The sequence below is a fragment of the Phoca vitulina genome, unplaced genomic scaffold (assembly GCF_004348235.1).
Source record: "Phoca vitulina isolate PV1807 unplaced genomic scaffold, GSC_HSeal_1.0 scaffold4, whole genome shotgun sequence".
NCBI lineage: Eukaryota > Metazoa > Chordata > Mammalia > Carnivora > Phocidae > Phoca > Phoca vitulina.
This window is the reverse complement of record NW_022589707.1, coordinates 16,360,628-16,372,165: the sequence shown is the minus strand read 5'-3', so window position 1 is coordinate 16,372,165 and position 11,538 is coordinate 16,360,628. Positions and strand designations below refer to the sequence as shown.

Sequence of the window (11,538 nt, the reverse complement as noted above, 5' to 3'; positions counted from 1 at the left end):
GAGCTGTCATTCGGCCGCACGGCGCCCTCGTATGCACTCTGTTGACGCCTGTTTCTGCCCGGATCTTGAGCTCCCGAAGGCCGCGGGCTGGGGAAGTTCCCGGGCTCCGGCGAGCACTTCGGCATCGTGGGGAAGGGGTCTGGGGTTGTCAAATGACTCTTTGCCGTTCCAGGTCGCCGAAGGAGCCCAGTAGTCTGCCTGACGTCTCCCCGGAGGCCTTGGGCTGCAGGGGGGCCCGGCCGGGCCCAATGCTCGGGGGCCCTCGGTCACCGGGTCAGGGCGGGGTGGGGGGGTGGGGGGGGCGGGGTGGTCCCGAGGGGCAGGGCGGGGCGCTGCGGGCGCTCCCAGGCTCTGCAGCCGCGGCCCAGGGGCGGGGGCGGGCGATGCGGAAGTGCCAGGCGGGCGGGAGGCGCAGCTCCGGGAGAGCGCAGCTCAGCCCCGCCGCCCGGCCCGTGCTCCCGGGCGCAGCCACGCGGGCGCACCGTAGACAGGTAGGTCCCGGCCGCCCGCGCTCCTCTCCGCGCCCTCCCGGCACCTGCCGGCGGCGGGCGGGGGCCTGGGGCAGGGCGGGAGCGCGGGAGGGGTCCGCGTCCGGCTCCGCCAGGCAGTGGAGCTCCAGCGGTGGGGTGGGGGTGGGGAGTGCACCTACCGCTGGGCGCGCCCCTCGGTCTGGCGGCCTCTCCTACGTCCGGATCAGCGCGGGATGCCCGGCACCGGCAGCCTCCGTCCCGCGGGCGCCCGGAGGCCCGGGCGGCCGAGTGGCCACCAATGCCAGGGGCGCCAGCTCCGCTCTTCTCTCCCTTCGTCTCGCCAAAGCCACCGCAAGGATGGGGAGCGCCCGGGCGCCCGACGGCGGGCTGGCTTGGGTCTTAGAGGGTCTTCCGCCTTTCTGCGCGCTCCGCATCCCTCGTCCCCCGGCACCCCTCACCCTGTCGGTTAAGAGAATGAGGCTCAAAGGGATCGTCTTCGCAGGACCTTAAGGCCAACGGCAGGAATTCGGGCAGAGTGTGTGGGCAGACGGTGTCGGGTAGGGGCGCCGTCTTCTGACTCGCGACCGACAACAAGAGGAGCTGCCCCCCCAGCAGAGAAGAACCACCGGGAGCAATTCTTGCACTAGTTTCTTTACGTCCTTCCCTCGAACTTAGAAACAAAACAAGAGTCTAAAAGTAGAGGGAAAGTGAGAAGGCTGTGGCCGCGACGCGGGTAGAAGGTGTTTCCCCCCCGCGGCGCCCAAAGCGCAGGGGTCTCTGGGCGGTCGGGGGAGGGGCACAAAGGGTGGGGAAGAGACAGGGGGCGCCGTGAGCTGGGGGAGCGCTCGGAGAGGCAGAGCCCGAGCCCGCGCCCTGGAGGTGGCTCCGCAGGACTGGCCCGGGCTCCCCGCGCGCCCAGAGCGAGGATGAGTGACCCGCACCAGCCGGGACGTAGGCGGGCCCGATGGAGGAGGCTAGAGGGGCAGCGGGGGCCAGAGGTAGAGTCCCCGCCCTCCCTTGCACGATCTGGTCGGGGCGCTAAGACTCCTGTCAAGTCTAGGGAAGCACTGGGAAACGACTCTTTTTTACCTAAAGGCCTTACTTTGGGGTTTCCCCCTGCACCTCGGCCTTCCCCTGAAGGAAGCCGAGAGAAGCATCTGCTGCCTGAGAGCCCCAGCTTGTCTCAGGATGCGGTCAACTCACTTGAAAGGTGTGGGATTAGGGTCATACCAGGTGCAGGGAACCCTTTGCCTTCTTCCTGAGCTTAGTGTGGGGTTTGCGGGAGACGGTGTGAATCCGACAAACTCCACAGGTGGCAAGGAGCTGCAGAGCTTCCTCCCCTAGGGGTCCCTGGTCCCCACAGTGTTCCAGGCTCCTCAGGTGGTTGGCTCCTGGAACTGTAGGGCCCTGAGGTGAATTGTGGGGCTTCCCCACCTCAGCAAAAGTTTCTGAGCTGCCCCTCTAGATGCTTCACTTTTATAAAATTCACCCATGAGGGCTTCCTCAGGTCCTCAGCATGGAAACTGATGGTTTCCTGGCTTTCCCCACTCTCCCGGGCTCAAATCCTAGGCCTGGGGGCTGCAGAAATCTCACCCCAAGTCTCCAGACCCCTGAGAAGGCAGACCTGGTCAGGCCTGCCCTCTATTGAAAAATCAAGTCCTCACAGCAAGGGGCGTGGAATGGGGGATGGGCTTTCCAAGGTGGTGCTATAGCTTCTGAGGTCCCCTGGGACTATAGGTGACTGTTTCTACCTGGAGGCAAAGTAGGGATGGGGCACAAACCCACTGAAATTCAGAACTCTTGGCATTAGGATAGTCTGAAATGAGATCTAAGTCCACCTCTAGGCAAGAGGAAACCTCCTTGGGAAACACACTGAGCCTGGTCCTGGTGCACCTGAGGCTGAAGGCCTTTCTCTGGCCCGCTGGACACCCTCCCCCTGGCCGTGGCCGGACTTGTTATGAGAGTCTCCTCTCCATACCCTGCTCCTTAGACCGCCCCAAGTGATCGTACCTTACTGACATGAGTAATTTCAAAATCTTTGTCTTGAACAGGACTGCTGGGCCAGGCTAGGCGGCAGGACTCACGCTGACTTCCTCCTTGCCCTGGGCAGAGAAGGAGGCCCTCCCTGGTGTCCCAGCTCCACCACCCCCTGCTCAGCTGTGGGCCTGACCACGTGGAAGGGTGGGCGTCAGGGTAGTTGCCTCTGCTCTGGGTCGACAGAGCTTTCCTCTGACCACCTTCACTTAGCCACAACTGACAGCTACTGATGACTATCACCGGTCTGTTCTAGGACCAAGGGCTCTGGGCAGAGGGTGCAGGTGCAAACTATAAATACCACTGTGGTGGGTGAGGCTCTACCCCATGCTGTGAACCACAATAAATGTATAATGACCAGCAGCAAGGCTTGAGGATTGGGGAATGAGCTACAGGGGTAGGGGATTGAGAATTTGGTCGTAGGGGCCCAAATGCCAATGTTTCTGTGTATCTTCCCTCCCCCAAGTTCACAGTGAGTCAGATTTCCGAGTTGTCTGGCCACTTTCATTTCCCCTGGGGCTGGGTGGAGGTTGGTTCAGAAAGGGGAACTGAGCCACCAGTCTTATGAGGCCTGGGGACAGGGCTGGGGGCTCTCCCACTCTCCCTGTCCTAGCCCAGAGCTGGGCACTGCTCTGAGGAGAGGCCTGCAGATGGTGACTTCTTAGCAGTGTGGAGGCGGCACTTAGCACCTCCAGCCCAAAAAGGTACTGGGCAGGGAATTTCTGGGGAAACTGAGCTCTAAGCAAGCCTGGAATGATAGGGTCCACACCTGAGAGATCATGTTGTTCCAGTCTCCCACCTAAGGCAGGCTTGAGTACCCCCAGAAACCAGTTGCTCCCAGGCCTAGCCTATTAGTTGCATGGCTTTAGCTGTTAGAAATTTTTTCAACCTGTGTCTAGTCTGCCTTGGTGGAGCCTGACTCAAACCCTAGTCCTGTTGTCACACGGTGGTACCACAAATGTTAAGGACAGCTCTTGTCCCTATCCACCAACCCAGATGCCCCGTTTCCTTCAGCCATTCCTCCTTACCTGACAGGCCCGCCCCACCATGGACCCTTGCCTGTGTCAGCCCCAGCAGCCTTCCTCTGACCTCTGGTCTCACCCCACTCTGAGTCAGAGGAGGATCCTGCAGAGAGCAGGCTGGTGGGGGAGAAATAGCTGGAGGACAGAATCTTCTAGCATCTTGGGTATATCAGTTGGCTGGTATTTCTCAAGTCCCACTTAAGGCCGCTGTCCTGGTGATGCAGGAGGTAGACCGAGTGGGCTGATGGGATTTCTCTCAAGATGTCCAGGTTGTGGGGAAGCTTCATCCCTGAGGGACACTGAGGAGGGAAGGAAGCTCTGAGGAACAGGTATGGGAACCCTCTCTCCATTCACACGCTGTGACTTGCTCTTCAGCCAGGTCTCCTAGAAGGTGATATAATGAGGGAGTCCTTGGGACAAGGAGAGGGAGGGCAGAAGGGGTGGGAGAGAAGCGGGGTGGGCAGGAAGAAAGCTGAGCAAAGAGGTGGTACGGGCTGGAGACAGCCTCCAGCCTGACCCCACAGGGAGCTCTGGAGCACGCGTTCCACCAGCTTGCTCCCCCTGAAGCAAGGGGGCTGGCGTTTTGTGTGCGCGTGTCAGTCATGGCCCGGCTGTGGGCTGCCTAACCCTGGAGTGAGGCAGCAGTGAGCCGCTCGGTACCTTTGTGCCGTTCCAGCCTCACAGCAGCTGGGGAGTCGATGTCCCACCTGGTACAGCACGTCTGGGTGGGGCACACACAGCATCCACTCTATCTATAAACCCCCTCCTTCTCCCCCTCACCCCCAAACACAAAGCACAGATGCAGTGACCCTGAGGCAAGAAGGCTGATGGTTGGAAAAGGGAATTGGCTGTGAGCATCTGGGCAGACCAGAGACACTCCAGCCCCCAGTACTGGGAGGAAAGGAAAGCCATAGTATCCCTGGCTTGGGCCCCTGCGTCCCTCCCACCCCCATCTTCCTGCTGCAGGGAGTGCCTATCTGCGAATCTTCTGATGACCCCCTCTTTCTCCCACAGACCCCTTGGCCATGAACCAGCCTGCCCCCAGGGCACCCCCTCCGCCCCGCCGCGTGCGATTAAAGCCCTGGCTGGTGGCCCAGGTGAACAGCTGCCAGTACCCAGGGCTGCAGTGGGTCAATGGGGAAAGGAAATTCTTCTGCATCCCCTGGCGCCATGCCACGCGGCACGGCCCCAGCCAGGATGGAGACAATACCATCTTCAAGGTAAGCTCCGGACAGGGGTAACTGCCTGGACTTCTGGGGCACCCCTGCCCTAGAAGAGGATCCCCGTACATCTCAAACTGACCACTCTCCCAGCCACCTGGCTGCAGGTGACCCCAGGCTTGGACCAAGGGGATGCGGGGCATACCCCTCACTGTGCCTTTTTTTTTTTTTTTTTAAGATTTTATTTATTTATTGGACAGAGAGAGACACAGTGAGAGAGGGAACACAAGCAGGGGGAGTGGGAGAGGGAGAAGCAGGCTTCCCGCAGAGCAGGGAGCCCGATGCGGGGCTCGATCCCAGGACCCGGGGGTTATGACCTGAGCTGAAGGCAGATGCTTAACGACTGAGCCACCCAGGTGCCCCTCACTGTGCCTTTTTTAACCTCTTGCCCAGAGCAAGGTGGAGACTGAAAGATCCCCCTGGAGACCCCCCTCCTCCCTTTTCTTGTCTCATTCTCATCACCTGTGAGTGCGTGTGCAGTGTGCGTGTTTGGTGTGCACATACTCCAAAAGAAGACCACAGAATGCCCCTGTGATGGGAACACTAGGAGGTAACTATATATTCAGCTTTCTGTATGAAATCAACCGTATATTGTTTTGCATCCTGCATTTTCCACCCAACATCAGAACCAGCTTTCCTCTGCCAAAAATGTCACGTCCCTTTCAGTGACCACTGGAGGGGTTCGTAATTTAGTTATCCAAACCCGGCTTTTGGACACTTCACGTTGCTTCTAGTGTTCCAGTATTGAAGACCCGTTACCATGTACCCCCTCTAAACTCTTACCCTTTGTATATCTCAAGTGATTTTCTTTGGGGTTAGTTCTTGGAGTTCAACATTGCTGGGTCAAACGGAATCCTTATTTTTTTTAATAAAGATTTGGATATGCTTTCCGTAGTCTTTGTGGGTTGATATTTACCCTTTGAAGGTTCTTTTCAAATCTGTTTCTTATTTTTGAATGGGTAATGAAATTCAAAATTTAAAAAGTGTAAAATGGTTTGCAGCAAAAATCTCCCTCCCCACTCTGTCTCCAGCCACCCAGCCCCTCCCCAGAGCAATTACTATTGTCAGTTTCTTGTTTATCCTTCCTGATTTTTGTGCATAGGCGCAAATAGGTACCTATCTCCCCTCACCCCGCCCGCTTTTCACAAAATGATAGATGTACACATACCCTTCTGTACCTCATATTTCTTGAAGATTGTAACACGTCAGGATATCAAAAACTTCTTTTTTTTTCTTCTTGCTGTCCAGTATTCCATTCTAAGGATTGGTCGTTAATTTAACGAGTTCCCGTTGATGGACATTTATTTGGGATCTTCTGCCTTTACAGAGATAGTGCTGCAGTGAATAACCTTGTAGGTGCAGAATTGTGTGTGGATGCTTCTGTCTCCCTAGGATAAATTCCTAGAAGTCGAATTGCTAGGTTAAAGGGAAGAAATATTTGTAATCCTGCTATCAGCCAACTTACCCTCAAAAATAATACCAACAGCTAAAGTGTATGGAGCCCCTCCGAAGTGCAGGCACAGTTCTGGAAGCTCTGTGGGCCCTGGAGTCTTCACTACCACGCTGTGAGGAGGGCACTACGATGGGGATATTACAGCAAAAAGAGGCAGAGTGACATGCCCCTGGCACCCGGCTGGTGGGTGGCCATTTCCAGATTCAAACCCAATCCCACTCCAGATCCCATGCTCTTATCCACCATGTGACACGGTCCTCCTTAGAGATTGTACCTATATTGACCCTCGCAGGAGCAGTGAATGAAATGCCTTTCAAAGCACTTAGGTTTCCTTTCGTTTGTTGGAGCCCTGAGGGCTGGGAAGGACTGGAGTCCTATCTCCCACCGTGCAGAGGGACACTCAGGTGAGGCTCCGCATGTCCCTGAAGTTCTCACCACTCAGCAGTGACTCCCATGGGCCAGGAGGGGCTGGGGCTTTGCTGAGGGTGGAGATTCTCTGTGGTGTCTTATCTTTTCTTCCTGCCTCAGGCCTGGGCCAAGGAGACAGGAAAGTACACGGAGGGGGTGGACGAGGCGGACCCGGCTAAGTGGAAGGCCAACCTGCGCTGTGCCCTGAACAAGAGCCGTGACTTCCGCCTCATCTATGACGGACCCCGGGACATGCCCCCTCAGCCCTACAAGATCTACGAGGTCTGCTCTAACGGCGCCGCTCCCCCAGGTACCGTGCCTGACCGGCTGGCGGCTACCTAGGAGGCTGTTCGGGAAGGCCCAGGGCCCCTCCAGCGTGCAGTGGTCAGGGACATGCTTCAAAGTCGTAACACCCCAGGTTCCCAGGAGTGGCCTGCGATGGACCCTGTGTGGGGCCCGGAATGACTTGGCACAGACCAGGCTCCGTGTCTGTCTTCCTCAGTTTGTCCCTGTTCTTGGCTCTTGGCTCCAGGGAGTGTAGGTCTAGTGACCTAAGGAGCTTAGTGCCGTGGGGTCGGGGAGGTCCCTAGTGATTCCTGGCGGCTGTGTGGCCTTTCACTTCGCTGCTGGGGCAGCTCTGGGCGGGGAAGAAGCCACAGCGGGAGCTGCCCCACGGAGCCCTGGTGGCCTTCCTTCTCCTCCCCCACTGACTCCCTTGCTTTGTTCTCTCTCCCTGCTCTGCAGAGTCGCAGCCCGGTGAGGACTACACTTTTGGTCCAGGAGAGGAGGAGGAGGAGGAAGAGGAAAACGTGAGCTCGGGACCGTTCTTGGCAGCACCTGCCTGCACTGACGTGGTGGGTCTTGTTACGGCCTTTCTGCGGGGCTGCTCTGCTTTAGGATTAAGTGGTCCCTTTCCTCCAGGGCCCTGCTGCCCTTTTTATAGCTCTTCTCTTGAGTTTCTTCTTGAGCTTCTGAGGCTAGGAACGCAGTCACCACCCTGAACCTCCTTAGGGCTTTGTTGGTACAAAACATGCCCACACAGTGTGTGACACACCCGCACAGGAGCTGGGGCTGGGTAGGTACTACTTCCCGTAGAAGGCAGATGAGGACACCAAGGCGTCAGAGTTCACGGAGCTGCCTGGAGGGCAGAGCTGGGAGCGAAGGCAGGGTCTGGCCTTGCAGAGCTGAACACCGGGGAATTGCCTGTCATGGGTTATTTCTTTAGCATCAGATCAGTTCATTAACCTGTCCTCCCTTCTCTCTCTCTGGCCTATTCCCTCCTCCTTTGCCTGGGTCTTCCCTTCAGCTCCAGAGGATGTTACCAAGCCTGAGCATCACAGGTGGGGCTGGGAGGGGGCGTGGCTGGGGGCCTAGTATAAGGAGAAGCTGCAGGTGCCCTAGGTACCTGGGAGGGGGCTGAAGGGAGGCTGGGGGGAGGCCCAGGGCTGAGAGTAGGTGGGCCTAGGGGGGGAAGTTCCCAGAAGTAGCATTAAAGCTCTGTCTGCCCCCACCCTCTGTAGAAGCAGTGCAACCTGGCCCCCCCATGGCACCCTATTCTTTACCCAAAGAGGATGTCAAGTGGCCGCCCACTCTCCAGCCGCCTGTGGTGCTGGGCCCTCCTGCACCAGACCCCAACCTCCTGGGCCCCGCCCCCGGCAACCCTGCTGGCTTTGGGGAGCTTCTCCCGGAGGTCCTGCCGAGACTGCAGCCTGGGCCCCTGGCTGCCAGCCTGCCCTCCACGGGCGAACAACTCCTGCCCGACCTGCTGATCAGCCCCCACATGCTGCCTCGTAAGGACCCACAGGAGGGCTGGGCCGGGTAAAGTAGGGCTGGGGGGTTGGTTTGCAAGAAGGGTGGAGGATGAAGAGCAAAGATGCTCAAGCCAGGCCCTCCCTGAGGTGGGGCGGGGGTTGGGGGCAGGGAAGGAAGTGGGAGAGCCAACGAGATGGCCTGGCTGCTGGGCAGACGGGACAGAGCAAGTCAGTGGGCTGCAGAACAAGGCGGCGTGGGGCTCACAGACTGGCCGGGCCTGCCCTCTGCCCCATAGTGACTGACCTGGAGATCAAGTTCCAGTACCGGGGGCGGCCACCCCAGGCCCTCACCATCAGCAACCCACAGGGCTGCCGGCTCTTCTACAGTCAGCTTGAGGCCACCCAGGAGCAGGTAGAGCTCTTCGGCCCTGTGAGCCTGGAGCAAGTGCGCTTCCCCAGCCCTGAGGACATCCCCAGCGACAAGCAGCGCTTCTACACAAACCAGCTGCTGGATGTCCTCGACCGCGGCCTCATACTCCAGCTGCAAGGCCAAGATCTGTATGCCATCCGCCTGTGCCAGTGCAAGGTGTTCTGGAGCGGGCCCTGCGCCTCAGCTCACGACTCACACCCCAACCCCATCCAGCGGGAGGTCAAAACCAAGCTCTTCAGCCTGGAGCATTTTCTCAATGGTGAGGGACTCGCCTCATGTTCCTCCTGGCTCTCTCTCGTCCAGGGGCATGGTTCTAGCCTCTAAGGGTCTCGATCTTGCTGCAGAGCTCATCCTGTTCCAGAAGGGCCAGACTAACACCCCACCGCCATTTGAGATCTTCTTCTGCTTTGGGGAGGAGTGGCCTGACCGCAAACCCCGGGAGAAGAAGCTCATCACTGTACAGGTAAACCACCACCTCACCTCTCAAACCCCCGCTCTGCTTTGGCTTGAGGACTGGGGGAACCCTGGGGCTCAGCTCTTGCCCCAGGGTGGAGGCTGAGGGCTCTCTGAGCGGGGTGGACTTGGCAACCAGAGATAATCAAGGCCCAGGCTTGCCCACACAGAAGTAGCCTTTGTATGAAGGAGAAATTAGTGCCCCTTCTTGCTGGTGGATGCCTCAGGCACAACTGGATGGGACAGTCCTGCCAGGGTTCTCCCTGTCCCTCTTTGCTCCCCCAGGTGGTGCCCGTAGCAGCTCGGCTGTTGCTGGAGATGTTCTCAGGGGAGCTTTCTTGGTCGGCTGATAGTATCCGGCTACAGATTTCAAACCCAGACCTTAAAGACCGCATGGTGGAGCAGTTCAAGGAGCTCCATCACATCTGGCAGTCCCAGCAGCGGCTGCAGCCTGTGGCCCAGGCCCCTCCTGTGGCAGGCCTCGGTACTGGCCAGGGCGCCTGGCCCATGCACCCGGCTGGCATGCAGCACTGAGACTGCACGGTGACTGGCACAGGCTTCCCAGGTGGCTGTGTGCGCTCACGTGAAGGTGCGATGGCCCCGGTGGGCACCTGACTGGCTGCAGGGCCCTCTAGCTGGGTCTCCTGGAAGTGGATCTGCACCAAGGAGAGGGGAAGAGAGGTCCGAGTTCCAGGCTTTCTCCTGTAGCACCCGAGGGAAGCTGGCAGCGTTTTGCTTTGAGGACGGTCTTCCTGTATATGCCGCTCCTCTGCTCACTCTGGAGGAACTCAGCCATTAGCCCCAGTGAGCAGAGAAGTTAACTCCACCAACCCTGGGGGCCTAGTTGAGAGGGAATTGTCCCAGTGTGGCCCACTCTTGTGGTTGCCCCCAATTCCTCAGGCAAAAAGAGCCAAGTGCTGTGGGCCATGCTCCCTCAGCAGGGCATGGGCCTGATCCGATTTTGGGGTTCCCTAGTTTGAGTCTCACTTCCTTACATCTCTCTCCCTCCTGAGATGGGCACTTAGGTATCATACCAGATCCTTAAGCACGGCAGCTACCTCCTTCTTGAGAGTCTAAGAATATGGGGTAGAAGTGGAATTTTATGTCTTTTTCAATTAATAAATATTAAAAACAGATTCAGCTATTTACTTTTTCCAGTACCAGTTGCTTCCATGCTGTTCCATCAGACCCTATTTCTGGTATCAGCTGACCCTCTTCCCCCTAGCATCTGCCCTTCATCTCTGGGGCCACAACAGGAGGAGGGCCTGCCTTTCCAGGCTGATGAGTCAATGGGGCTCCATGAGCTCTCAACTGGCTGGCTTTGCTTTCTAGGAGGAAGCGAGCTGAGGGAAGGGCGTGGATCTTTAAATGTATGCAGTCTAAAATCCTGTCCAAGTCAAACTCTGAGTACAACTGATTTTGTTTCATGGATTCCAAATACTATATAGAGCTCCGCAGTCAAGCTTATTAGCTCAAAAACCAATACTTTAACATACTATGTGATCCTATTTATATAAAACTAAAGAAAATGCAAACTAATCTACAGTGACAGAAAGCAGATCAGTGGCTACCGGAGGACGGTAAGAGGCATGAGGTAGCTTTGGGAGTCAAGGTACGTCCCCCACCTTGACTGTGTTAACGGCTTCACGGGTGTACCCTATGTCAGAGCTGGTCCACTGTACAAGTGAAGCATGTGCAGCTTATTCCGCCAGTGGTACTGCATACAGGTCTCTTGTTTTCAAAGACCAAACACTGTACTCAGTGGGTTAGCAATCAGTGCACCTGGGTGGCTGTTGTGGGAAGAATATACGTACCACATTTCTGTTTAACATACTGACACCCATTCTCTCTCCCACCGAGGCTGTGTGAAAGGATAAAGTGCAGCATGAGGAGTTTTAGGGTGAACTAAAATAAAAGATGCAGAAGGAGCCACTCCCCCAAAATATGAAGGGTCCGTGGCATGAAGGGCAGGGCCCGCCATTTAAACTCCATCTCCAGCTGTCTCCCAGGTGAGGGCTAAGTCCGCTCCCTCACGCAGTCTAGCTGTATCATTTCAGAGCTCTGAGGCAGTGGAAGGAAGGAAAAACAAACACTGATTAAATTTTAAAAATTTATTGTTTTCTTTTCTTTCTTTTTTTTCTTTTTCTTTTTTTTTTGTTTGTTTTTTTTGTTGCTGTTGATTTGTTCTTGAGATGGCTACAACACCAGACAGAACAGTGCCCTCATATCTAACACCTGTGTAGGGCCGCAACTCCTTTAAAACATTAAGATCTGTTTTGGGCTTCCCTCTCCCGCCT

General features: G+C 56.9%; 1 protein-coding gene across 1 annotated transcript; it reads left to right on the top strand.

Annotated features, from left to right (window-relative positions):
* The first annotated feature begins 405 nt into the window (after positions 1-405).
* IRF5 (interferon regulatory factor 5) lies at positions 406-11,124 on the top strand. Its single transcript, XM_032401608.1, has 9 exons — positions 406-491; positions 4,541-4,746; positions 6,728-6,917; positions 7,352-7,461; positions 7,914-7,947; positions 8,128-8,397; positions 8,655-9,047; positions 9,133-9,251; positions 9,527-11,124. The coding sequence occupies exons 2-9, from the start codon at positions 4,552-4,554 to the stop codon at positions 9,773-9,775; spliced, it is 1,560 nt and encodes a 519-aa protein (XP_032257499.1). The 5' UTR covers positions 406-491; positions 4,541-4,551; the 3' UTR covers positions 9,776-11,124.
* The last annotated feature ends 414 nt before the right edge of the window (positions 11,125-11,538 follow it).